The 24,160-nt window shown below is 37.5% G+C and overlaps 1 protein-coding gene and 1 long non-coding RNA gene across 2 annotated transcripts in view; one reads left to right on the top strand and one right to left on the bottom strand.

Annotated features, from left to right (window-relative positions):
* The window catches only part of LOC140697739 (uncharacterized), a 101,457-nt gene extending 83,558 nt beyond the window's left edge, over window positions 1-17,899 (bottom strand). The window contains 5 exon segments of the mRNA XM_072965933.1: window positions 10,476-11,034; window positions 13,650-13,729; window positions 14,580-14,775; window positions 14,778-14,952; window positions 17,783-17,899. Coding sequence (XP_072822034.1) covers window positions 10,476-11,034; window positions 13,650-13,729; window positions 14,580-14,775; window positions 14,778-14,952; window positions 17,783-17,899 — 1,127 coding nt within the window.
* A 3,658-nt stretch (window positions 17,900-21,557) lies between these two features.
* Window positions 21,558-24,160, top strand: part of LOC140697863 (uncharacterized) — a 52,816-nt gene continuing 50,213 nt past the window's right edge. Inside the window, exon 1 of the long non-coding RNA XR_012075238.1 lies at window positions 21,558-21,677. This is a non-coding gene — a long non-coding RNA (uncharacterized lncRNA). The remainder of the gene's footprint in view (window positions 21,678-24,160) is intronic.

Here is a 24,160-nt window from a genome sequence, read left to right as displayed (position 1 = left end):
CAAGAGCATCTAGAAAATATAGTTCTTTAAGCTTTCTGACCTCTGCAGTACAGTAAAGCACACTGGAAGGTGAGATCAGCTACTAAGTGGCAAAACACCACCACCACCACTGCACTATGACGTCAATGTATTTGCAGATAAAACACATACATATGTACATATAGGTCTAGGAGAAAATGCACTAAAATATTAAGAATAGTTTCCCCTCAAATGGGAGAATATGGACAAATTTTACTTTTTTTCATATTTTCCAAATTTTCTACAATGAGTATGTATTACTTTTATCATGAAAACATAGGAGTGTTATTTTTAAAGCACAGTATACTGTTAATAATAATAGTTATAATTATATTATTATTAATAATAACAGTAACTGCTAATAATTCATCTTTTCATTCTGAAATTTATCATACTTCCATTCTTTACTCCTACCACCCACAATTAGCCTCACACAAAAGGACCCAGAAAAGTGTAAAAATAAAAGGATTGTTGATAAATTTTAATCACTGAACCCATTATCTTTCTTTTACTGCTTTGATAGATTGTCTGTATGTGATTTTCCTCCACAGCTAAATTGGAAACTATCTTAAATACAGGAACCATTTTCTTGTATACACATAATCATGTTAAGAAATGGATTATTGATTAAGCTAAGTAGATTTCCTCATGATTAGTAATGATATGAAAAGAACTTGTCAACAAAGGTTATCAAAAATAAAAACACTACAGACTTAAGAAAATATGATGTTATCCTGATAAACAGGTATAAGAGCAAAAAGAAACAGACACACCAAAAAATTATATAGCCATGTGTGTCTAATCCCATTCACCTCAGAAAAGGGAATGGTTATAACAGAAAATTCCAAGGGGGTAAGAGACATTGTTTTCTATTCAGTGAGCCAGATAGGAAAAACACAAAAAATGAACAGCTGATGATTAAGTGTGGCCAATTCTAGAGCCTAAACTCAGTAAAGGGAATTGTGGCTTTTCAAGCAACATTCAGAATCCATTTTTCTGCTGTCATTTGTCTCTATTGCATATCGAATGTTCTATCTTTCCAGCCAGCCACTCTGATAAAATGTAAGTAAAGAACCCCCAATGATGTTATAAATGAAGTACTTAGAAGCTTGCAGTAATGGGAGATATTAATAATAACCTTAATGAAAATTTGTAGCAACTCAATTTATCATTTGAAAAAGTAGCAACAAATGGTATTTTGTGCTGTTGTCAAGTGCTCAGAAAGAAAACCTATTAATTAAAAATGTGTAAGTACAAAGTCACAACACTATAATCTCCACTGAGTTGTACAAGTATTTTGTAAATTACCTAACCATTAATATTTCCCTAATTTTTTTCCTGTACAAATAGAGGTAGAAGCCTCTAAGGCAATGGTTTTACTAAAAACCCTCCCAACCTACCAGCAGCTACAACAATAACCTTGGCAGACTGTATTTCCTCAAATCTCCCATCTTCTGTAAAATGTGACTTTACCCTCCTCCTTTAGCTGTGCAGTTAATTCTGCCCTCCCTGGAATCTGGAAGAACAGCGCCTGCTTCAACCAATAGACTATACTACAGAGGAAGTCACCTTATCAGCTAGGTCATAAAAAGCCATTCACTTCTGCTTTGGTCTCTTGGAATGGTGCCTAAAGGATACCCTCTCTTGGGACCTTCATACTGGGAACCCAGGGGCCATGAATAGAGAAGTCAAAGTCAAGGTGAGACTGCTTCTAGAATGATCAGTGACACTCCCGGCAGAGCTAGGTCTTAATCAGTTGAATTAGGCCTTTATCTTACACTAAACACAAAAATCAAATCAAAATGAATGAAAGACTTAAAGGTAAGACCTGAAACCATGAAACCCATAGAAGAAAATTTAAAGGAAAATGTCTTTGATGTTGGTTTTTGCAATGATTTTTAGGAGATGCTGACAAAAGCTCAGGCAGCAAAAGTAAAATTAAACAAGTGGGACTACATCAAACTAAAAAGCTTCTGACAGCAAAGGTAACAATCAACAAAATAAAAAAGCAACATATGGAATGAGAGGAAATATTTGAAAACCATATATCTGATAAGGGGTTTAAATCCAAAATATATAAGGAACTCAAACAACCCAGGACCAAAAACAAACATACACAAACAAACAACAACAACAAAAACAAAGAATGATTTAAAAATAAGCAAAGGACTTACACAGGCATTTTTCCAAAGAAGACATACAATTGGCCAACAGATACATGGAAAGGTGCTCAACATCACAAATTATCAGGGAAACGCAAATCCAAACCACAATAAGATATCATTTCACATCTGTTAGGATGGCTATTAATAATAATAATTAAAAAAAGATAACAAATGTGGTCAAGAAAGTGGAGAAAAGGGAACCCCTGTACACTGTTAGTTGGAATATAAATTGGTGCAGTCATTATGGAAAATAGTATGGCAGTTCCTCAAAAAACTAAAAATAGAACTACCATATGACCCAGCAATCCCCCTTCTGGGTATATACCCAAAAGAAAAAAATCAGTACCTCAAAGAAATATCTACACTCCCATATTCAATCCCATATTCAATGCAGCATTATCCACAACAGCCAAAATATAGAAAAGCCTAAGTAACCATCAATACATGAATGGATAAAGAAATGTGGTACATATATACAACAGAGTATCATTCAGCTCTAAAGGAGAAACTCCTTCCTCTTACAACATGGATGAACCTGAAAGACATTATGCTAAGTGAAATGAGGCAAAGAAAGAAAAAAAACAACTGCATGATCTCAGAATCTAAAAAGTTGAATACATAGAAGCAGAGAGTGGAATGGTGGTAGGGGGAGGAAGAGGAGGTAGGGAAATGAGGACGTGTTGGTCAAAATGTGCAAAGTTGCAGTTATGTAGGATGAATAAGTCTAGAGATCTAACATACAGAAATGTAACTACAGTTAATAACACTGTGTTGAGTCTTGAAATTTGCTAACAGTAGACTTCACATCACACACAAAAAATGTGGTAACTCTGTGTGAGGAGAAGCTATGTTAATTTGCTTGACTGTGGTAATTATTTCACTGTGATCAAATCATCATGTTGTACATCTTAAAGGTAAACAATTTTATTTTTAAAAAGTGAAATAAAACAAGAAAACAACCTTATCACAAAGTCTCAAATTCTTTGGAGTGAGTGGTACACAGAGTTCTTCACGATTCCTGCAGCCTTATTTCCTACCTCTTTCCACACTGCACTTTATGCTCTCGTGGCATGGAATGTCTTGTAGATCTCGAATGAAGCGCACTTTCTTCTCACTCCCGTTCACAATTTTGCACATACTGCCTCTGTCTCAAATGTTGGCTTTACACTTCTCCCGTTGTCAAACTTTCCTGATCCTTCAAAGCAGCCACCCAAGTGGAGCTTCTCTCAGCTCTCTTCGATAAATTACGTCTGCATTCCCACTGCACCTGACACATGTCTTTATAACTCAGGAGCTCACCACAACGTCCAGCATGTCTTATGGACCCTGTGAATACTCGCTGAGTTACTGATAAGTAGATGGATGGATGGGTGGATGGACAGAAGGACAGATGAATGGACACTGAAGTGGGGAACATCAAAAAGATCTTCTGAAAAGATACATTTTAGTCTCAATGCTAAATACCGGCCAGGATTGAAAAGACTGCAGTGGAGGAACACATACCAGTTGGGTAGAATAATCAGCAGAAGAGTGAAAGGACAGTGAGAAAATGCTTTGTGGAAACATGAGCTCATCTGGAGTAAAGTCCTTATATAGAAGAGCAGTAAAAGATAGCTACATATTAAAGTTGTTGAAGAAATAAGGGGAAAAACACTAATGTCATATTTTAAGGCATTCAGGTAGAAGTGATGGAGCTCAGTGGTGAACAAGCTATTATACCTGCAGGCTGTGAATGTTGCTACGTATAGAGAGGCATGAAGTGGATTTTATTTGCTTTTAAAATTGTACGGGTTGATTTATGGTCAACTCTGTCAAAGGCCTGGAAAGTACCTTTCTATTCTGAAATACCAATGTAAAACACTACATTATTTAATTTCATTATAAAATACCATCAGATCTAATACTGTATCCACATAAAATAATATACATTTAAGCAGGAATACAGATATGTTTGACAAAAATCTTTTGGCTGAATATTATTCCTAATATTTAAACTAGAACATTATTTTGAAACACAAGATAGGACAACAAAGTTTCAAATGAAAAAGGTCTAAGGGGTTGCTTGCAAATAACTAGGAAAGCAACCAAATAAAAAGAACTGTGAGAATCCTTCACCCTCACCTTTCACTTAGGGAATGAATCTATTCAATTCAGAAAGCTGAATTGTTTTATTCCCTTTGAATAGTGTGGTATGTTTTTGAAGTTAGGTAACCGGGAAACTGTCAAAGTGACAAGAACAAGAATGGCAAATTCTAAGTCTTCCTGAGCCATAAGGAAGAAAAATGAGAATGGGATTGTTTTCATTCATTCAAGGAGCAGCAAGGAGTAGTAGAGTGAGACAAGTGTAACAAGCTTAAGAAGTTTGGAGGTAAGGTAGTGATGAAATGCAACTAACAATTTCATAAATATTTAAAAATTACAGCATATTTTCACATTTCAATATAAAAGCAATGGCCTAATTTATAGGACATCTATAGAGAGGGAGAGGGTCTTAGTAGGAAAAGTAAATGCATTGGAATAAGGAAGCTCCCTGAGCCTCAATGTTCTCACCTGTAAAATAAGTCAAATAAAATGTAACCTGCATAAACAATTATGAGGACTGAGAAAAATTATGCAATATATTTGGCACAAAACAATCATTTACTAAGTAATCAATATTATTGCTAATATTATCATAAAGGAATTAAAAATTATAAAAGAAAGAAAATGATAGAAATTATGGAGAGTCATGGAAAAAGCATCAGATGATCAATTTTCATGCTAGTAGAATAAAGATGAAATCATCAGGAAGGAAATCTCTCTTGAATAACTGGGTATAAGTATTTTCTCTGGTCTCATGTCAGAGAGAAGTTAGTCCACAGCAAATTAGCAACAGGTGACATTACTGGCTCCTCAACACTGCAAAGAGCAGATAGGTGACATTGAAAGAGGGACCTGTATATATGGAACCTGATTCCAGGACAACAGGGATGTAAGAGAAGCTGATAACTTCAGCAGGTTTCATATGAAAGACAAGAGTGTCTTACAATATTTCCAGCAAGAGATTTATGCCTTAAATGTATTGGCTCTTTAAAATGTTTTTTTTTTATCATTATTGTTAGAACTTCAACACACACACAAAATAAAAACAAAAAGCTTTTATATACACAGATAAAAAATGAACTCTGACATAAGCCACACAACTCATATAAAAATTAAGTCAAAATGGATCACTTTAAAATATAAAACCATAAAACTTTAAGAAAAAAAATCATAGAAAATCATCAGGACATAGGGGTAGGCAAAGAATTACTAGCATTGACACTAAAACTTAATCCATGAAAGGAAAAACTGATAAATTAGACTTCATCAAAATTTAAAACTTTTCCTCTCAAAAAGACTGTTAAAAGGATGCAAAGACAAGTAATAAACTGGGAGAAAATATGCGCAAAACACACATCCAACAAAAGACTAGTATCTAGAACTCTAGAATTTGTAGAATAAAAACGAAAACAATCCAATTATACAATAGGCAAAAGATATAAACAGACTTTTCACCAAAAAAGGATACATAGATGGTGAATAAGCACATGACAAGATGTTCAGTATCATTATTAGGCAAATGCAAATTAAAGCCACAATATAATATCCCTTACATGTGTCAGAATGGCTAAAATAGTGACACCACCAAATGCTGGAGAGGATGCTGAGAAACCGGATCTCTCTACAATTGTATATGCAAACGTAAAAGAGCAAAGCTACTCTGGAAAATAGTTCAGCAGTGTCTTACAACAGACATGCACTCATCATACTACCCAGCAATAAATTCTTGGGCATTTATCCCAGAGAAATGAAAACTTACGTTCACGTAAAAAACTGTACATGAAAGTTCACAGCAGCTTTACTCATAATAGCTAAAAACTGGAACCACCCCAGATGCCCTTAAATAGATGAATGGTTGAACAAAGTGTGGTTCATCCATACCATACACTGAGGCACACAACTTGGATGAATCTCCAGGAAATCATGCTGAGTGAAAAAAGTCAATCCCTAAAGGTTCATATTATATGACTCCACTTATCTGACATTTTCGAAATGACAAATTATACAATTAGAGAACTGATTTGTGGTTACTAGCGGTCACTAGAGGTGGGGGGACAGGAGAGAGAAGTTATCAGAGATTAGGAATGGACTGAAGGGGAGGGAGAGGAGAGGGGGATGCAGTTATCAGAGGACACCCACTAGGAATTCTTGTGATGGAATTGTTTGGTAACTTGAAGGAGCTGGATATACGAACTCACGTATATGTGATAAAATTACATGGAACTTAAATATACACACACACACACACACACAAGTACAATTGGGGAAAACTGATTGAGAGATTATAGTTTTGCAGGATTTTACCACTTGGGGATACTGGGTAGAGAGTACACAGGACCTCTCTGTATTATTTCTTACAGCTGTATGTAAATATAAAATTACCTCAAAATAAAACTTTTTCACTTTTTTAAAAAGTTTTGACCTGTGAATTTAATAAATGCTCTTAGTTATTAAGTTATAAGATAAAAAATTAAAACATTACTTTTAAACAACTTAGAAGTTTTAATATCTGGTATATCCTTGTAGAAGAAAAAAAGTCATGTAATTTTCCTCAAGATAATTCTGGACTAATTAGATCAACTTAATAACCTTGATAACTGATTTACCATAACTGATTTAATGGAAATTGTTCTATATCTTCTTCTTGATTTTAACCACTGTGTAAAAATAATGCTAGCACAACACGGTAGTTTATGCAAGTCTTAGATATTTTTTCCTAATGAATAGTCTATTGTGAATTTTCTAAACTTCTACTGGTTTGTTGCATCAGATAAACTAATATCATTTAGAAAATCACAAAATTTTGTTTTCAACTAGATTAGTTATGAATAAGTAATGTCTTAATCAAAAGGGATCAATACATATACTATAAATCATAAGGATTTCATGTTAGACTAAGTTTTAATTTCCATGTCTAGTTAATTTTAAGATCATAAGCTAGTCTTAATTTCAGCTAGTTAATAGTCTTTTAACTAGTTAAAATTTATATTAACTAGTTAGCTTAAGTTTAAAATACCTGCGTTCTTATTTACTACATTACGGAGTAGCCATCAGTTAACAAGTTAAAAAGACAGATGAATCTGAGTTGTGTTAAAACTCATGCTCATTTTTAAGAAATGTAAAAATATAGGATGTCAGGTATGTATACAAGATAATGAATATATATTGGTTTATTATGAGGTATAAGAGAGTAAGTTAGTCTAAGGGAAAAATATGCCAGAATGTAGATGTACATAAGGAAATACAAATTTGATGATTCATACCATAAATGTAGAAGGTCTGAGAAATGAAATTCATTTGCCTGGGCTTATAATATTTAGAAATGATCAGTTATGAAATGTGTTAAAATTTTTGACAAAGTTGGAGAAATGTGATGACTTTATTTATGAGAGAAAAAAACTCATGAATCTTTTATTGCGTATCATGAAACAGATGATATACAAAAAAAGTAAAAGTAAAATCTGTGCTTTCTTTGTTAAAAGGGCCAAGTTACACTCTGCTTAAATAACAAAAGTCCCTTTAAATCATCAAAATAATTCTGTGTTTTTTGGCATACTCTTAAATCATTTCAGTAAGTTTCTTATTCTTTGAAAATGTTTAATTCATAACTGCTATTTACTGCTGTTTTAAAATGTTACCTGGTAATTATTGTCTTTAGTTACTTATGGTATATGTTCACATTTTATCTCTCCTAATGACTCTTCTTGATTTTGTCTTTTGCAAATCCAGGTTCCAATTCAAAATAATAAAACTATTAAGACTTCTTTTACATGTAAACTATGTTTAAGTGTTCTAAATGACTAGGTAACATAAGATATATTTCTTCATTTTTAAAAAAAGGCATATTAAAAATAGTTAGCTATATTTGACATTATCCAGATGTTTGATTAGCTCAGTATTGTTAGGAGAGCTATTTTACTTTTATTTTCAAAAGGAAAAGAGTCAGCCTTCTTAGGTGAATTTTATATAGGTAAAGTGTATTAATATAAATATATTTCCTTCTTTGTGAGTAGTTCCCAATTAAAAATAAACATAATCATGTTCAAAGACTGACAAAGTTACTCTCAACAAATTTTAATGTATTTTCTTCAGATCTACCTCATTTATTTTGACACTCTACTGCTAGGCACATAAATATTAAGAACCGTTAAGTCTTCTTGGAGAATTGATCCCCTTTTCATTGTGTAATGGTCCTCTTCATCCCTGATAACATTCTTGCTTTGAAGGCTACTCTGTCTAAAATTAATATACCTACTCCAGCTTTCTTCTGATTACCATTGGCATGGTACATGTCTCCATCCATTTACTTTTATCTATATGTATCTTTCTTAAAAAGGCACATTTTTAAAGTGGGTTTCTTGCAGACAACACATAGTTGGGTCTTGTTTTTGATTGACTCTGACAATCTCCTGCATTTGATTCATGCATTTAGACAACTGATGTTCAAAGTGATTATTCATACAGTTAAATTAATATCTACTGTATTTATGACTGTTTTCTATTTTTTGCCCTTATCTTTTGCTCATATTTTTGTCTTTTACTCTCCCTCTGCCTTTTGTGGTTTTAAATGAGTATGTTACATGATTCCTTTTCCGCTCCTCCCTTAGCTATGCTTTTTTTTTTTACTTGTTCTAGTAGTCGCCCTACAGTTTTCAAAATATATTTTCAACTAATGCAGTCAACTTTCAAATTACATTATATTGCTTCATAGGCAGGATGGGTACCTTTTAATAACAAATCTTAATTGCTTCCCTCTTGTCTCTTGTATCATTGCCATCATTAATTTCATTTACATAAGCAGACATTGTCTAATACACTGTTAATATTATTATTTTGAACAAACTTATCAGATGAACTAAGAAAAAAAAGTTTTTATTTTACCTTCATTTATTTCTTCTTTGATGCTCTTCCTTACTTTTTGTAGATCCCAGTTTTTTACCTATATTATTTTCCTTCTGTCTAAAGAACTTCCTTTAACATTTCTTGTGAGGCAAGTTCCACTGAGAACAAATTCCCTCAGTTTTTTGTTTGTCCAAGAAAGTCTTTATTTCTCCTTCACTTTTTTTTTTGAAATTTGAATGCTGATGGATTTATAGCCAATTTCAGATGTAAACCTGGTATTTTTGTTGTTTTTCTAAAAAGAGCCCTTATAGTTTACATATATATTGAAATATTTATGGATGAAATAATACCTAAGATTTGACTGAAAATAATCTGATATGGGGGAATGGAGGAGGTTATAGAAAGTAAAATTGTCTATGAATTAAGAACTATAGAAGCTGAGTGATAATTACATGAAGGTTCATTATAAGTAGCCCTTTACTTTTGTGTTTGAACACTTTTACATAATTAAAAGAAAAAAAAAACGAGTATGAGAATTCCTTGGGTGCAGGTTCCCCAGGTTCCACACCAGCTCCTAGGGTCTTTCTCGGGAGCCATGAGCCTGACCACCTCTAACTGACACTGCAGGAAGTTCTGCAGGGCCCCTGAAACAGGGACTAGGCCTCTGGTGGGATCATGCCCTAAGGGGCATGAAAACCACCCAACCAACCCCCAGAGGTAAAACAGAAAAAGGACAAGAGGATAAAGGAGGAATCCCAAAGGTGATATTTGTAGTGGCGGCAGAAACGCCTTCTTCGCGCTAGTGCCTAAGCATTACCTGGATACTGAGTCAGACATTCTGAGCTCAAGTGCTGCCTCTGCTACCTACCAGCTGTGTGACCCTGGGCAAGTTACTTAACGTCTCAGTTTCCTCACCTATAAAATGTGGATAATAGTATCAGTTTCAATACAGTTCTTGTGAGGATTCCACGTTAATGCCTGGCACAGAGTAAGTGCTACGTAAGTGTTAGCTGGTATTTTTATCTGCGTCAAAGTGCACGGCGGGGCAAAGAGCAGCACTGCGGAAATGCATTGTGGGATTTCTGTCCCACAGAGCCGGCTGCGAGGGCTCAGTCCACTGTGCGGACCGTGCGCAGCAACCAGCCGGCAGAAAGGCTCCGACAGCCGCTGATGCGGCTGCCATTTTACCTTCAGCCTCGGGGGACTGTGCGGAAGGGCGAGGAGCAGAGGGTTTCTCCACACCGCGGGCCCACTGGGGCCTCCCCTGAGAGAAGGGGTCCGCTGGGTGCGTGGACACAAGCAGCCCTCAGTGGGGAGCGCACTTCCCTGGATGGGGCGGGTGGCCCTGCCCGAAGGCCCGTCACCAACCTGTGCTGGACATGGTCTCCGAGGTGAAAGGCGGCGGCGGAGGATGGCGGGGACGCCGTGGAAGAGCTGGCCGACTCCTCGGCTTCCAGCTGGGCCACAGGCAGCAGCAGGTTCTGCCCCAGGTGGGTGGGGCTGGCGGGGACGCGGGTCTCCAGCAGGAGCTCGGCCGGGTAGGTCCTCGTACTCCGGGTGGAAGGACTCGCCTCACATGGGATGGTCTGGTCCCTGGTGGGCGGCATGGAGGAGGCTGAGAGGGCCAGGGTGCCGACTGCTGCCGCCTCGCCTTCCTCCTGCTTTTCCTTCCTCTGTACTTTACTGAGGCGCGCTTCTTGTGGGGGTTCTCCAGTAGCTTCCTCAGGACCAGAGGGAGGAGGCCGGCAGACCCCTTCCCCAGCTGCGCGCCCCGCCCGGGCCCGGCCCCGGCCCGCCCGCCCGCGGCTCTCCAGGCGGCTTTGCCCGCCGCAGCGGGAGGCGGACGTTGAACGTGGTGCCGGTTCTCTACTCCGGCGCCTCGCCTCCCGCGCCCGCCTTCCAGGTGGGACAGAGCCTCTCTCCTTCGCTTCTCAAGTATAATTTCTCAGAATTTAGAATTCTAGGATCAGTGGTTTTTTTTTCTTTCATCAGATTAAATGTTTCACTGCACTCTCTTCTTGGCTCACATGGTTTCTGAGGAGAAAAATTCGATGTAATTCTTACCTTTGTTCCAACCTGTAGCCAAGGTATATTTTTCCTTTGGGTTGTTTTAGGAATTTTTTTCATTAACTTAGACATATCATATTCAAAATACAGAAGGCCAAGGTGTAATTTGGGAGTGCATTCTTCCATTGGTGTTCTCTGAGTTTCCTGCATCTGTGACTTGGTATCTGACATTAATTTGAGGGACATTCTCGGTCATTGTTGTTTCCAGTATTTCTTCTGTTCCTTTTTCTTTGTCTCTCCTTTTGTTATTCCCGCTACACATATGTTATACCTTTTGTACTTATCCCACAGTTCTTGAGTATTCTATTCTGTTTTATTCGTCTATGTTCACTTTCCAGTTCTGGTGGTTTCTACCGAGATACCTTCAAGCTCAGAGATCCCTTCCTCAGCCGTGTCCAGTTACTGGGCATTTCAGATAACCTGGACTCCCTGGTAACAATTTTGTTCCTCATCTTTTCTATGCAGATGTTGAAGCTGTGTCTTGATCTTTGTGAATATAAAAATCATGTCACCCAGCTACTGCTTTTCACTTTGAACGGACTGATCTGAATGCAGAAACCTTTCTAATTCTGTAGTTTTTTTTTTTTTAATATTCGGCATTATGTTATTTGTAGAACTAGCCCTTCTTTGTAGTCAACTCTCTGTTTCTTTTCCTAGATGTTTATAACTTTGAATTTTCCTTTTATAAACCCTATGTTGGTAGAGAGCCAGGCAAATAACTACACACGTTTAGTACCACAAATTGAGCCACTATTGCTGGAGAATAAACTGAAAATATAAAATAAACAGTAAAACTAGTAAAAAAAAATTAAATGCAATATGAAATTAGATACCAAATAAGTGGTTTCCAAAATAAATGCAAAAGGACATCAAGAAGGGATAAATCAGCCAGGCTGGGATAGTAAAGACACTCTTCTGAGAAGCAGTAATCTTGTTGCTGGATAGAAATAAGGTGTTTAGAGAAGAGGCATTGAAATGAGGAGTAATACAAGAGTTAAGACACAGAATAATAAAGCACTAACTTTTCTCCCTGTGAACTTAAGATTTTCCTTGACTCTTTTGGTATATGTCTTTCTATCATAATCAAGAATTTCATGTGAGAAAAAATAACTCTTATGGGAAAAATTGTAGAGGTCAAAAAAAAATTATACCACCTCCTGGAATTTTGGAGTTACTGTATTTTTGAGGAAGTTGGAAAGGTCTTCATTTATTATTAAACAAAGTAAAGTTAAATTCATTACTGCCTCTCTAGAGAATGCTAAAAATATTTACAATGTTTTCTAAGTAAAATTACATATTCCCAAATAAAAACCGATTTTTACAGTAAGAGAAAAATAAGTCATCAGAATTTTTGCCTCTGCTAGGACCAAAGAGATTCGATGCATACTCACTGAAGGTCCTCCTTTGATATTTATTCTGCTATTGACATTTCTTTGAGATATTTTTGCTTTGGTTGCTCTGCTGCCAGGGGATTGGTAGTGGAAGTTGAGTTTGTATTGTTTCCCTATATGCTTAATTTTTAATGACAAGTCTCTGAATTACCAGATTGTGTCAATTACCCCTCCAAGAAATCTAATTTTGTTAATGCAATTAGTTGCTTGGAAGAGTAACATAAGCATTAATTTCAGTTTAGCAGTGCCTCTTTGAGCTGTAGCAGGTGCTATTTGACTGAATTGCCAGCACTTGATAAAAGAGTTTATCAGGCCTTACCGTCAAATCAAATCAAAGCTGTCCCAATAGCACTGCAGCTAACAACATGGCGTATGGCTGCAGATCTAGAAAATAAACTTTCCAAACTCTAAATAAGACACATAGTCATTTCTATGAAAAGAATAATCATGAAGTTTTTTTTTTTAATTACCCCAAGGCTAAAACTTATAAATACGAAAGAAAGTGAAAAGTTAAGGAAACTACCTATGGTAATTCAGAACCAAAACACTTTTTTCCAGAAATTCTTATCTAAATAAGTCTAAAACATAATTTTTATTTGCGTTATCAAGATGATTCCCTATTTATTTTTTTATATCACTTTCTAATAGAAAACTGTTGTTCTAGCCATATTCTAACTTGCTGTGGCATTTAATGCATCATGGCAGTGAGGACCTGTAATGAGCATTCCTATTACAGCAAATTCACAGGACAAATTGTTATTCACCCATTTTTATTCCCAGTGAACTTGAATGTTATTTCCTTGACACAAAAATACAAGAGAGTCCACAATTCCACTGAAGTGCAACATATTAATTTTTACCTCGATATGGAAGTACTTTAAATTCTTAAAATAGAAAGTAACAAATCTTAATTTCAGCCAAGAATTTCAGCTATCCATCTTTCCACTGTAGCCATCTACTGAGCAGCAAGTATTTATTGAACACCTGCTATAGACCAGGCATTGCTCTAGGTTCCAAGGACACAGCAAAGAATAAAAACGAAGTCTCACCTCTCTTGAAGCTGACATTCTGGTGAAAAGCTTACCAAAGGCAATGTCTGCCCTTGAGGAGCTCTGGCCCAGACCCTTAATAGGGGAGGAGATTCCCTGAGGAGACCTCATTTTTCTGAGACAGAAAGAGTGAGCACAAGGAGGGAGGCATCACAGGTAGCAGGAAAATATAAAAATGGGCAGGAAGAGTTTGCTGAGGTCATTTGGCCTGACACTTGGCCAAGACAAAACGCTGAGACTTCGAGGTTTGCAGCAAAGAAAGGGTTTATTCAAAAGGCAACCAAGCAAGGAGATGGGAGAACAAGTCTCAGATCCACCTCCCAGAAGGTCAGGGGCTTGGAATATTTATGAGATAAAGAAGCAGGGCTGTCTGAGGCGTAGGAAGCATGTGAAGCTTGGGAAAAGGTGATTGAAAATAAGAAAAAGCTGAAGTAATCGTCATTCTGTGCAGGCATACCTAAGCTACAGGCTTCTTGAGGGACGATGTTTAAAAATAGAGACACAAAATGATCTGAGGGTGGAGTTTTCAGCCCTCTGACATTGAAAGGTCACTGAGTGGACATTCAGGCATGCTCATTTGGAAAATCGACAGTCCTATCCAGTCTTAATAGGCTCAGTTCTAACTAGATTCAGCTGACTCCAAGTTCCTGGAAAACAACTCAGGCAAACATCTTACTGTTCAGGCTACGTGCTGCTTGGAGGACAGAGGAGGATTTTGTTGCTGCTGTTTTTGTTTTGTTCTTTTACGGGTGCTTGGAGTTTATTTTCTACTTGGTGCAGGGCAAGGCATGGGGTTATGGGGTGTAAGGAAGGCTCTTGTGTAGCTTGGATAGTAGAGTGGGGTTCTCTCAGCTTCCTTTTTGGTGTTTTGCTGTTCTGATATTAAAGAACCAACTGTGTCCATTGGCTGCAGCCTGCCTAGTCTCAGGGAGGGGAGGGACCGGAGACTCCTTTGAACCTAGCACCTTAAAGGAAGCCTGGTAGCTGGTGGGGGCCACTCAGAATGGGGCCTGGAGTTGGTTTTGCCAGGCTGGCTGCCAGGCTGCTGCTTCCCCATGGCTTCCCAAGCCAAGTCACAGGTGATCATGGCCGTGGAGGCTTCAGGAGAGTCCGAGTGCCCTGGGGACTCCAACCCTGTGGCCAGGAATGGGAGAATGGACCTCCGGAAAAGAAGTTAGCCTACCAGTGTCCTGGGCAGATGGCTTCCCCTGGGTACTCGGCACTTCTGCAGGAACTGTCACTGGAAGTGGGACCCAGAAGGTGCTGGCGCCGGCAGTGGTCATGGGTGGTCCTGAGCGAGCTGCTGGAGGGGATGGCTGCCCGACTCTTGTTTGTGGGCTGGAGGAAGCCTCAGCAGCGACCTCTCGTGGGCATCTCTTCACAATCACAGGTGTCAGGATGGGGCCGCTAGACCACGGAGCCCTTTTGCAGGAGACCGTGGGCAGCCACTCCGTGACCCAGGCCCAGGGGAGGGGGTAGGTTTTTTGGTAGCAACAATTTAAAAACAAACTGGATCGGTGAAGGCAGGTTACAGGTGTAATGGATTTAATGATAATTACCCGCAGTTTCAGAGATACCTAAGTAAGTCTTGCAGAAGGAATGAGTCAAAAAAAAAAAATTACTCCAGTAAGAAGGAGTAAATGCTAAAGGCAAGGAGGCATGAACCAGTCTACTTCATTCTGGGGCTGTAAATTGCTACTTGTTTAACAAGTCGGGGGTAGAGCTAGATCTGAAGATACAGATGGGGCTGGACTCGGGTGGGCCTCTGGGCCAAGCTCCAGGGATTTGGGGATTTTTTCTTTCCTCAGCCTAAAGGGATACCAATAATGGAATAACTAAAAAAGGAGAAGAAAGGCATGAAAGTATTGTGCAATTGTTTGATTAGATAATTGATTTCTGAAAAGTTCTCTAGATTATGTATACTTTCCCTTTCATTGTATTTTTAAGGCAACTAGGAGAGTTTAATAGATTTCAAATTACAACCTCAAAAATAATTAAAATAACTAATGTTTTAGAACACTTTACAGTTTTCAAAAATACTTTTCCATATGTTATTTTATTTGATAACCCAAGTAATGCTGCAAGATAGAAAAAGTATAATTAACTTCATTTTACACATGAGGAAAATAGGTCAAGAGGTTGTTTTCCCTGAGTCAGAGTTCAAACAGTGCCCTTCTACCTCTAAATTCTGGGATCTTTCTACCAGACTAAATTAACTTACATGGAAAATCTAGTTGTTTTTTTCCAATAAAAATTCCCTTTTACAGTAACAGTTTGAAACCTGTAACCCTGGGCTCCTCTGGGCTTGAATTGTGGGTGTGCTAACACCATGTGGGGTGCAGTCGCTGGCAATAGCGTCATCTCTCCACTCTTCATCTGGTACTTCCCAAAAGAGATTCTCCAGCAGCTCTGCACCACTGATAATCCCCTAAGCCTTTGCACTTACTTCCTGTATTTCCTGTGCTGCTTTTTGGCCCAAAATTTGACTCTCATCCTTTAAAAATTATTCATCTTTCCTTCTGTCCATGCTGACTTGGGCGTCATTGGGTTTTTTTATCACTCTGGTCTCCAGGATCTCCTTGAATTCAGGCCTCCTTTTGTTTGTCTGAACTTCTGGGTGGGACCCAAACTCTGCCCTCAAGAATTTACATTCTCTTGAGAAATAAAATAATTACTCATACGAAGCAATTAAAATACAATTCAAAATGGCAGGAAGTAAATACTCTCCCTTTATCTTGATTACAACTGACTTTTGAGGGGAGCATTGTAGAGAACTTTATAAAATTTTCATTTGGGAGTTAAAAATGTGCTAGTCCAGCATGTACTTAAAACTTGAGGGTTTTGTGCTTCCCTTACAACTTGTGTGGCAAATAATACGAATATATCAGAAGCATTTCTGCTACTAAAGATTACAATATTGTTGAATTTCAAGGTAGCACTAGACATTTGAATTGAAATGCTATATATTTATTTCTAGTCCTTTGAAATTATGAAATGTAAAATCATCAAATCTTAACGGAAGTTATGAATCTGTTTTACTGTGTGAGTATTCCCACAGTGAGTATGTCACTGTGGATATTCGCCAATATCCACAAGATGAATTCGAATGGGCAGTAGTGTAGGAAGCATTACTCAGTACTGAGGCATCCAGGAGTAGGAGGTAGGCACTTCTGTCCTGCACCATCATCTATTCATGTCAGAATCCTGAGTCATCTCAGTGTCCGTTGGAACTGCTCTCTCCCTCTTGGTGAACTCCTGCAAATCCTTTCTAGAGTTATTCTGCCTCTCCTGCATCGTTCTGAAGCTGGGGGAAACGCAGCTGAGTTTCCCACGCAGTGATTTTCCTTTTTTGTGCTGCTTTCCCACATACAGGAGTCATTCAACTTTTCTTACACCCCAGTGGAGTGCAAGAAACTCTTAATCAATTGTAGATCCATCATTCTAGATATGCTACTTAGATATACTAAGCCAGAACTTACTCTCTGAGTTGAGGCCCTGTAAAGTGTCCTCTCTCTTTGATCTTCAGATCTCCATGGGATGGTTGTGGTTCCCTGTAGGTCTACCACATCCTGTTAGGGATCTCTGCTGGCTTCCCTTTCATCCCTTCTTCACATCTCTACCTGTATGAAAGAAAATGGTCATCTAGTCTGGAGAGAGATACCAGGGGCAGATAAATTGAGGCAGAATTTTATTGCTCTTTATATTGCTTTCATCATTTTTGCATTATCCAAATTTTAAGTTCACTCTCTGTGGCCTAGTCTCAAAATCTCAACAGTTAAGGATTAACCCCTTCTTTCTCTGCTTTTGGCTGTTTTCTTCCCTGAGTCAATGATGTAAAATGCCCAACTGACTAAATGGGGTTATTAGGTAAAAAGAAGTATGAAAAAAAAATAGCAATTAACATAATATCCCTTTATGCCACTGGTAAAATCATGCATACAACTATTTACCAATTTCAAATGTTAATGAACCCAGTCATTCTCTCGTTGAACGTTTATAAGGTGTTTAACTTTTATGTTTACCGTTTACGTACTATTCTTACAGATTGCAAATTATTTTTGAAGACGTAAAACAAATCATTCTTTATTAGAGGAAAAACTTGATATGTAACAACTGTTAAATTTGGCCTAAGAGGTGTTGAAAAGGCAAAATATGTGTTAACTGTTACAAAATTCTTCTGTTTTCTTAAGGCTGAGAAATCTTCCTGGCTCTTGTGTTCTGAAGGTAGGGCTCTGACGAACAAGTCAAGTCCCTCCCGCTGGCACCTTTCAATTTCCTCCTCCATCTCAAGTTTTTTCCCCTTTTCACTTTCTCTTTTTCCCTTTGTCCAAAATTTGAAAAAGAAGTGCTCCTCCTCTTTGCCAAACTGAATGCCTCTCTTCATTGGTGCTTCTGATGGCCTCACCACCTCCCTCCAGGAGCTGACATCACAGCATAGCAAGGAGTTGGAGTTTGCAATCACATGTGGACTCATAGCATGACTCTGCCCCTTTTAGTTGTGGAATTCTGCATAAGCTTTTTACCATCCCACAAGCTCAGGTTCTACTTTTGAAAAATGGAATCATAACAGTGTTGCCACATAGTAAGTTCTTAAAAATTGAGCAGTGTTCTATCATTGCCTCTCTTTCTTGCATCATCAATCTTTTGTTCTTAAACTGATTCTGTTTCTTCTCCAACAAATCTCCTCAGTTCTCTCTGAATTTAAATAAAGACAGCCCCTCAATCCTGTAGCATCCTCTGCTTACCACCCCATGACTATCCCTGTACCTCCAAATTTTTGAAAGAGTAGTTATTCCTGTAGTCTTTTCTTGATCACTCCAAATTTTGTAACTTTCACTACTGACGTTATTGAATTTGCTTCTTCAGAGGTGATATTGATCTTCTAATCACTGAATCCTGTGTCTGTTCTCTATTTTTAAACTCTTTGAAACATCTGCACCATTGAACACTGTTGGATACCCCTTTGTTTGGAATAACTTATCCCCAGCATCCATTATTGGGCTATATCTGAGTATTTATGATGAATCATTCTTTCTCTTCCTACCTACTAAGTAGCTGTTTCTTAATTCCTTTCCTTAGCTCTCTCCATCTAGAGACAGGTGCACCAACTTTCCGAAATTTCACCAAATCCAACACCCTTATCTGAATGACCTAAAGGGTCTGGCTTCCACACTAATTTAAGAATCTCATGAATTACCTGCTTGGATATTCTGCCAGACCATTGAACTCAAAACATTCCATGGACCAAGTTATCCCACTCCTCCCAAACCAGCTCTTCACTCTGTATGAAAGATATTGGCATTCTCCCTGGCAACCAGATTCAAAATCTTGAAGTTACTTCCTCTCTTACCATCTATTTCCTGTCACCAATCACTAATCCTATAAATTCAAGCTCCATAATGTCTTCCCATTTATCACTGTCTTCCAGTTTGTCACCTCCATGGTTTGGGGTTTATTACTTCTTATCTGAACTATTATAATAACCTTCTAATTTGTTCTAACTCATCTTAAGTCTCTCCCTCCAGCTCCCCTCAACCTCCATATTTTCAACTGATCCATCATCAGTGACAGATAAATCATCAGTTTAATTTAATAAGTGTTCATAAATAAGAAACTTGCAACAGAGACAAAAGAGGAATTAGCATTTTGATGCAGAGGCTGGGTGAGTGCCATGCTTTATATTTTACTACATTATCTTGTTTAATATTAAAAACAAATTGTGATGAACATACTTGGTTGCCCACACGATATCCATTCCCCCCTCCCTTTTTCCAAATAGAACACTAGTTTTGTTCAGTGTTCCACCTCCATTCTTTCCAAAAGAGGATTCTTATTAGTCTGTGCTAGTTTTCTGACTCTTACTATTGGTGTAGGGGTGCTTGTGCGTCCTAACATAACTTATGAAGGTAAAGGAAAGAATGTGTGTTTCATGTTGGCTAAGAATCCCTCTTCATCACCTGCGGCAGGAAATGGGAGCGTCTTGCCCAAAGTGCCCCAGCCACCAACTTGGGACCGTGAGAGGAGCCAGACTGAGAGCAAAAGAGCTCTCAGACAGAAAAGAGCTGAACCCAAAGAGTAGTTTAAAAAAGAGTCTGAAAGTGAGACACTGCACTGCTATCCCCCTGGACTACTGGTTACACAAGACAATACCTTTCCTTACTTGTTAAGCCATTTCAAGTAGGGTATTCTGTTACTTGCAGCCTAGGTCTGCCTCTGAGCAATCCTGTGATGTGGAGACAGGCTCAGAGAGGCCCAAGTTCACATGGTTGGTAGCAGCAGAGCCAAGATTGGAAACCATGTTTGCTTGACTACAAAGCCCTTCCTTTTTCCATTAACCCATATTATCTGATTAGGGCTCTCATTAGCTCAAAACCTATAAAAAATGTTTCAGACATTTATTGAGACATCACCGTGTATTATGCACAGTTATCAGTGCTTTACAGGTACTAACTTATTGATGTCTTGGAGTAACCATATGAGGCCCATACACTATCCTCATTTTACAAAGACTAAAAGAAGCTAAGTAATTTTCTTGGAGTGACACAGCAAGTCATTATCAGAACATGGAAATGAACCAACGCATTCTGACTTAGAACTCCTGCTGTTAATCACTATTCTTACGCATTTCTTCATGTTTTCTTTGCATGTTCACAATGCCTAAAAAACAGGTTAGGTTGCTTTCATGCATTTTATTTATGAGAAAAGTCATGGGAGCCTACTGCAAGAAAAAGCTGGCTTACAGTACCAGTGTGCATATATCAGAGAGAGGCTGGCAGGAGGATGGATGGAGGGTCTATTTGAATGGAAACATAGGATCTGAAATGAAATAATCTTTTGGCTGAAGAGAAGACAGCCCCCAGCTCTCACATTGGGGGCAAAGCCTGGGAATAGTGCTGGCAGTGGAAGTTCCCAAAAAAACCTTCACACATGGCTTAAGTTTGAATCTGCAATAATACCCAGAGATGCAGGCCAAATACTATAAGGAGTTCTACACAGTATTGGAATTAATTCCAAAGCCCTTTGCCTACCGTTTATATTCTGCTCCAGTCTATATTTCCAGTGCCCTCCAACCCCTGCCCCATCCTTCACTTTTTTACATGTTATTTCCTCTAATTGAACTTAGGTAACCAAAATTGTTGTACATTAGTACTGATAATTAGTACTGATAACTTGCATAGAGATAACTTTAGAAATACAACCAGCGTCTATTTACTGGAAACAGAAATAACCTCAACAGTTGGATGTCTTTATAATAATGCAGTGGGACATATGGTGAGGGCAATGGTAGAATCCTAGAAAATGAGGTTAGCTCAGTGGGAAACTCTGTTTTATATTTCCCAAAAAACTCTGTTCAAGTTCTACTCAACAAACTAATGAAATAAGGTTCCTGTTCGTGCTACATCATGGAAATGTGCACTGTCTGTCCTCGCTCTTAAAGAGAAGCCAGGGGCACAAATTAAATAGGTCTGGAAGAGCTTCACGCATCTGTAATTTAATAAAGTAACTAGAGAATAACAGCTGCAGGGTTTATACCTAACTCTTAATTTTTTTAAAAATTTTTTCCCCTGTGGATGTAAAGTAACCCCTCCCTCCAAAGTGTCTGTTAAAATGATGTCTTGAGAATAAGTGAAATGTCATCTATTATCTTCATTCAGTAATGATAGATTACTAAGGTCCTGTTTTTCACTGGAATAGTAGGCCTCATCAAAAGGTAATATTCCACTTTTTTTCTTAGGATTAGAAATGTTTTATCTGAACAAGATGAATAAGGGGCATTCATCTTTCTTCTTCAACTGTCCCTAAGATATTGGGGAGACCATAAACAGTAAAGAGGCATATTATGTTTTACATAGTTACTAATACAAGGAGTCAGAGAAATTTGATCAAGTCATTGTCAATCTGAATTTTTTTTTTCTGTTTCCACAGAAATCCAGGTGTCTAAAATCCCTCTAAACACCAAAAAGCACACCAGAGAGAGAATTCAAGGAAAAAGAAAAACAAGATCTGATGTTCTCTGGAGGTTTTGCATGTTACACTAAGTTCTCCTGGCTCCCTACAGAAAGGTAATTCACATTACATACAGCACTGCAGCCGACTAAATTTTATTAGTGGGAACATATTATCTATCAGGTTGGAGGAATGAAGAGGGCAAATAGGTTAAAATTTTTCTCTTAACTATTAATTAATATGCCTCCGGTGGTCTCCTTCCTATTAATTTCATTGTACTACAAGAAAAATAGTAAGAGCAGCTGTACATGTTAATCAGTGCTGCTTGCAAAATAGTGTAAGATAGAGACCTAAATGCCTCCCTCAAATCAATAACAATAACACCACCGCAGTCAGAGCAGAAACTGTCATACTGCTCATGCCAGTGCATATTCTGTGGCTAATTCTACCAACATCTATACTAGATTGGTGTTTAAGTTAAAATAACCAAATCAGTAAAATGCCACAACCCAGCTGTGGTCTGCATTAAAGCTGTAGCAACAAGAAAATAAATTGAAGTATGCAAATAAAATTTGAATTCTATTGACTTTATTTGATTTGGGAACATGTAAATATTATTGAATTTTTAAAAGAAAGAATATTTATCACCTTGCTTTACTAACCAGCTATAATGTGTGGGAATCATAATCTCTAAAAGTCTTTTGAAAAATAAAAAGAAAATATGTTAGGGCTTTTTCATAGAAAGTTCCAGAAATACATTCTGCCTGGCTTAAGAAAGAGAGAGAATTTATTTTTTCAAGTAATTGGGAAGGCAAGTGCTGGACCTAGCTTCAGGGATGAACAGGAAATAAAGATCATCTTGCCCCTCTTTTCTGTGTTTTATTTTCTCTTCTCTCTTCGTTTCCTTCCCTATTTGTAGCTTTTCCTATGTGGTGGCCTCATTCTCTTCTTTTTTATTTTAATTTTTTTCAACTTTGTTGAGAAATTGATAAATATAAGTGTAAATATTTAAAGTGTACAACATGATGATTATATATATATATGTGGAATAATTATCAAGATGAAGATAATTAACACATCCATCATGTCACATAGTTAACTTTTTTTTGGTGGTGAGAACACTTAAGATCTTAGTGATCTACTCTTAGCAACTTTCAAGTGTACAATACTGTATTATTAACTATAATCACCAAGGTGTACCTTTGATCCTCAGAACTTACTCCTCATATAACTGAAAGTTATATGTTCACATATGTTCACACCCTTTCACCAACTCTCCCCATTTCTTCCTATCCCCAGCCCCGGCTACCACCGTTCTATTCTGTTTCTATGGAATTGGTTTTCTACATAGATTCATCTCTCCATGTATAATCATGAATAAATAAACATAAGCAAAAATACAAATATAGAGTGTTTGGAGTAAGAGAGAAGCAATTTCCCAAGGGGCCATAGGAAGGAATGCTGTTACAAGAGATATATACAATATACAAAGTACAGAGAGTAAAACTGCATGGTCTATTTAGACACTGATAAATAGTCCATTCTCTCCCGTTTTCAAAATACTCAAGATAAATCAAATCAAAAAAAAAAAACCTTTCTAATATCCTCCTGGAACTTGATAGTTCCTTTTTCCCCTTTTTCTATCATAGCCAAGCCTAAATAACAGTTTACACTGAGTTCCCCAATTCTTTGTTCCTTTTCAGACAGGCTTTAACTCCCACACCATTCCATAAAAGTACTTTCTAAATGGCTATAGCAACAGCTTCTGAACTGTAGATATCCTTTTTTGGATTAAGAATTTGGCCTTCAACTTCTTGTTTGCTGACAGTTTTTATCATAAATGGGTATTGAATTTTCTCAAATATTTCTTCACACCTATTGACAGCATCATATTCTATTAATGTGATGAATTACACTGCACAATTATCAAAATTTAAACCATCCTTGCATTACTAGAATAAAACTCATATGGTTTTTTTTCACTATATAAACTGGTTTCTAGTTTTATATAATTCAACTCAGAATTTTTTTCCTTTTTTTTTTCCTGATTGAGTTATGGTCAGTTTACAATGTTGTGTCAGTTTCCACTGTAGAACACAGTTTTTCAGTTATATGTGAACATACATATATTCATTGTTGCATACTTTTTCACCATGAGCTACCACAAGATCTTGTATATAGTTCCCTGTGCTATACAATATAATCTGGTTTATCTATTCTATATATATATATACCTGTCAGTATCTACAAATTTCGAACTCCCACTCTGTCCCTTCCCAACCCCCTCCTCCTGGAAACCACAAGTTTGTATTCTATGTCTATGAGTCTGTTCCTGTTTTGTATTTATGTTCTTTTTTTTTTTTAAGATTCCACATATGAGTGATCTCATATCGTATTTTTCTTTCTCTTTCTGGCTTACTTCACTTAGAATGACATTCTCCAGGGACATCCATGTTGCTGCAAATGGCATTATGTTGTCGTTTTATAGCTGAATAGTATTCCATTGTATAAATATACCACATCTTCTTTATCCAGTCATCTGTCAATGAACATTTAGGCTGTTTCCATGTCTTGGCTATTGTAAATAGTTCTGCTATGA

This window comes from Vicugna pacos, chromosome 8 (assembly GCF_048564905.1).
Source record: "Vicugna pacos chromosome 8, VicPac4, whole genome shotgun sequence".
In the NCBI taxonomy this organism is placed as follows: Eukaryota; Metazoa; Chordata; class Mammalia; order Artiodactyla; family Camelidae; genus Vicugna; species Vicugna pacos.
Note: the sequence above shows the minus strand (reverse complement) of the source record. Positions and strands in the feature narration are given on the sequence as shown.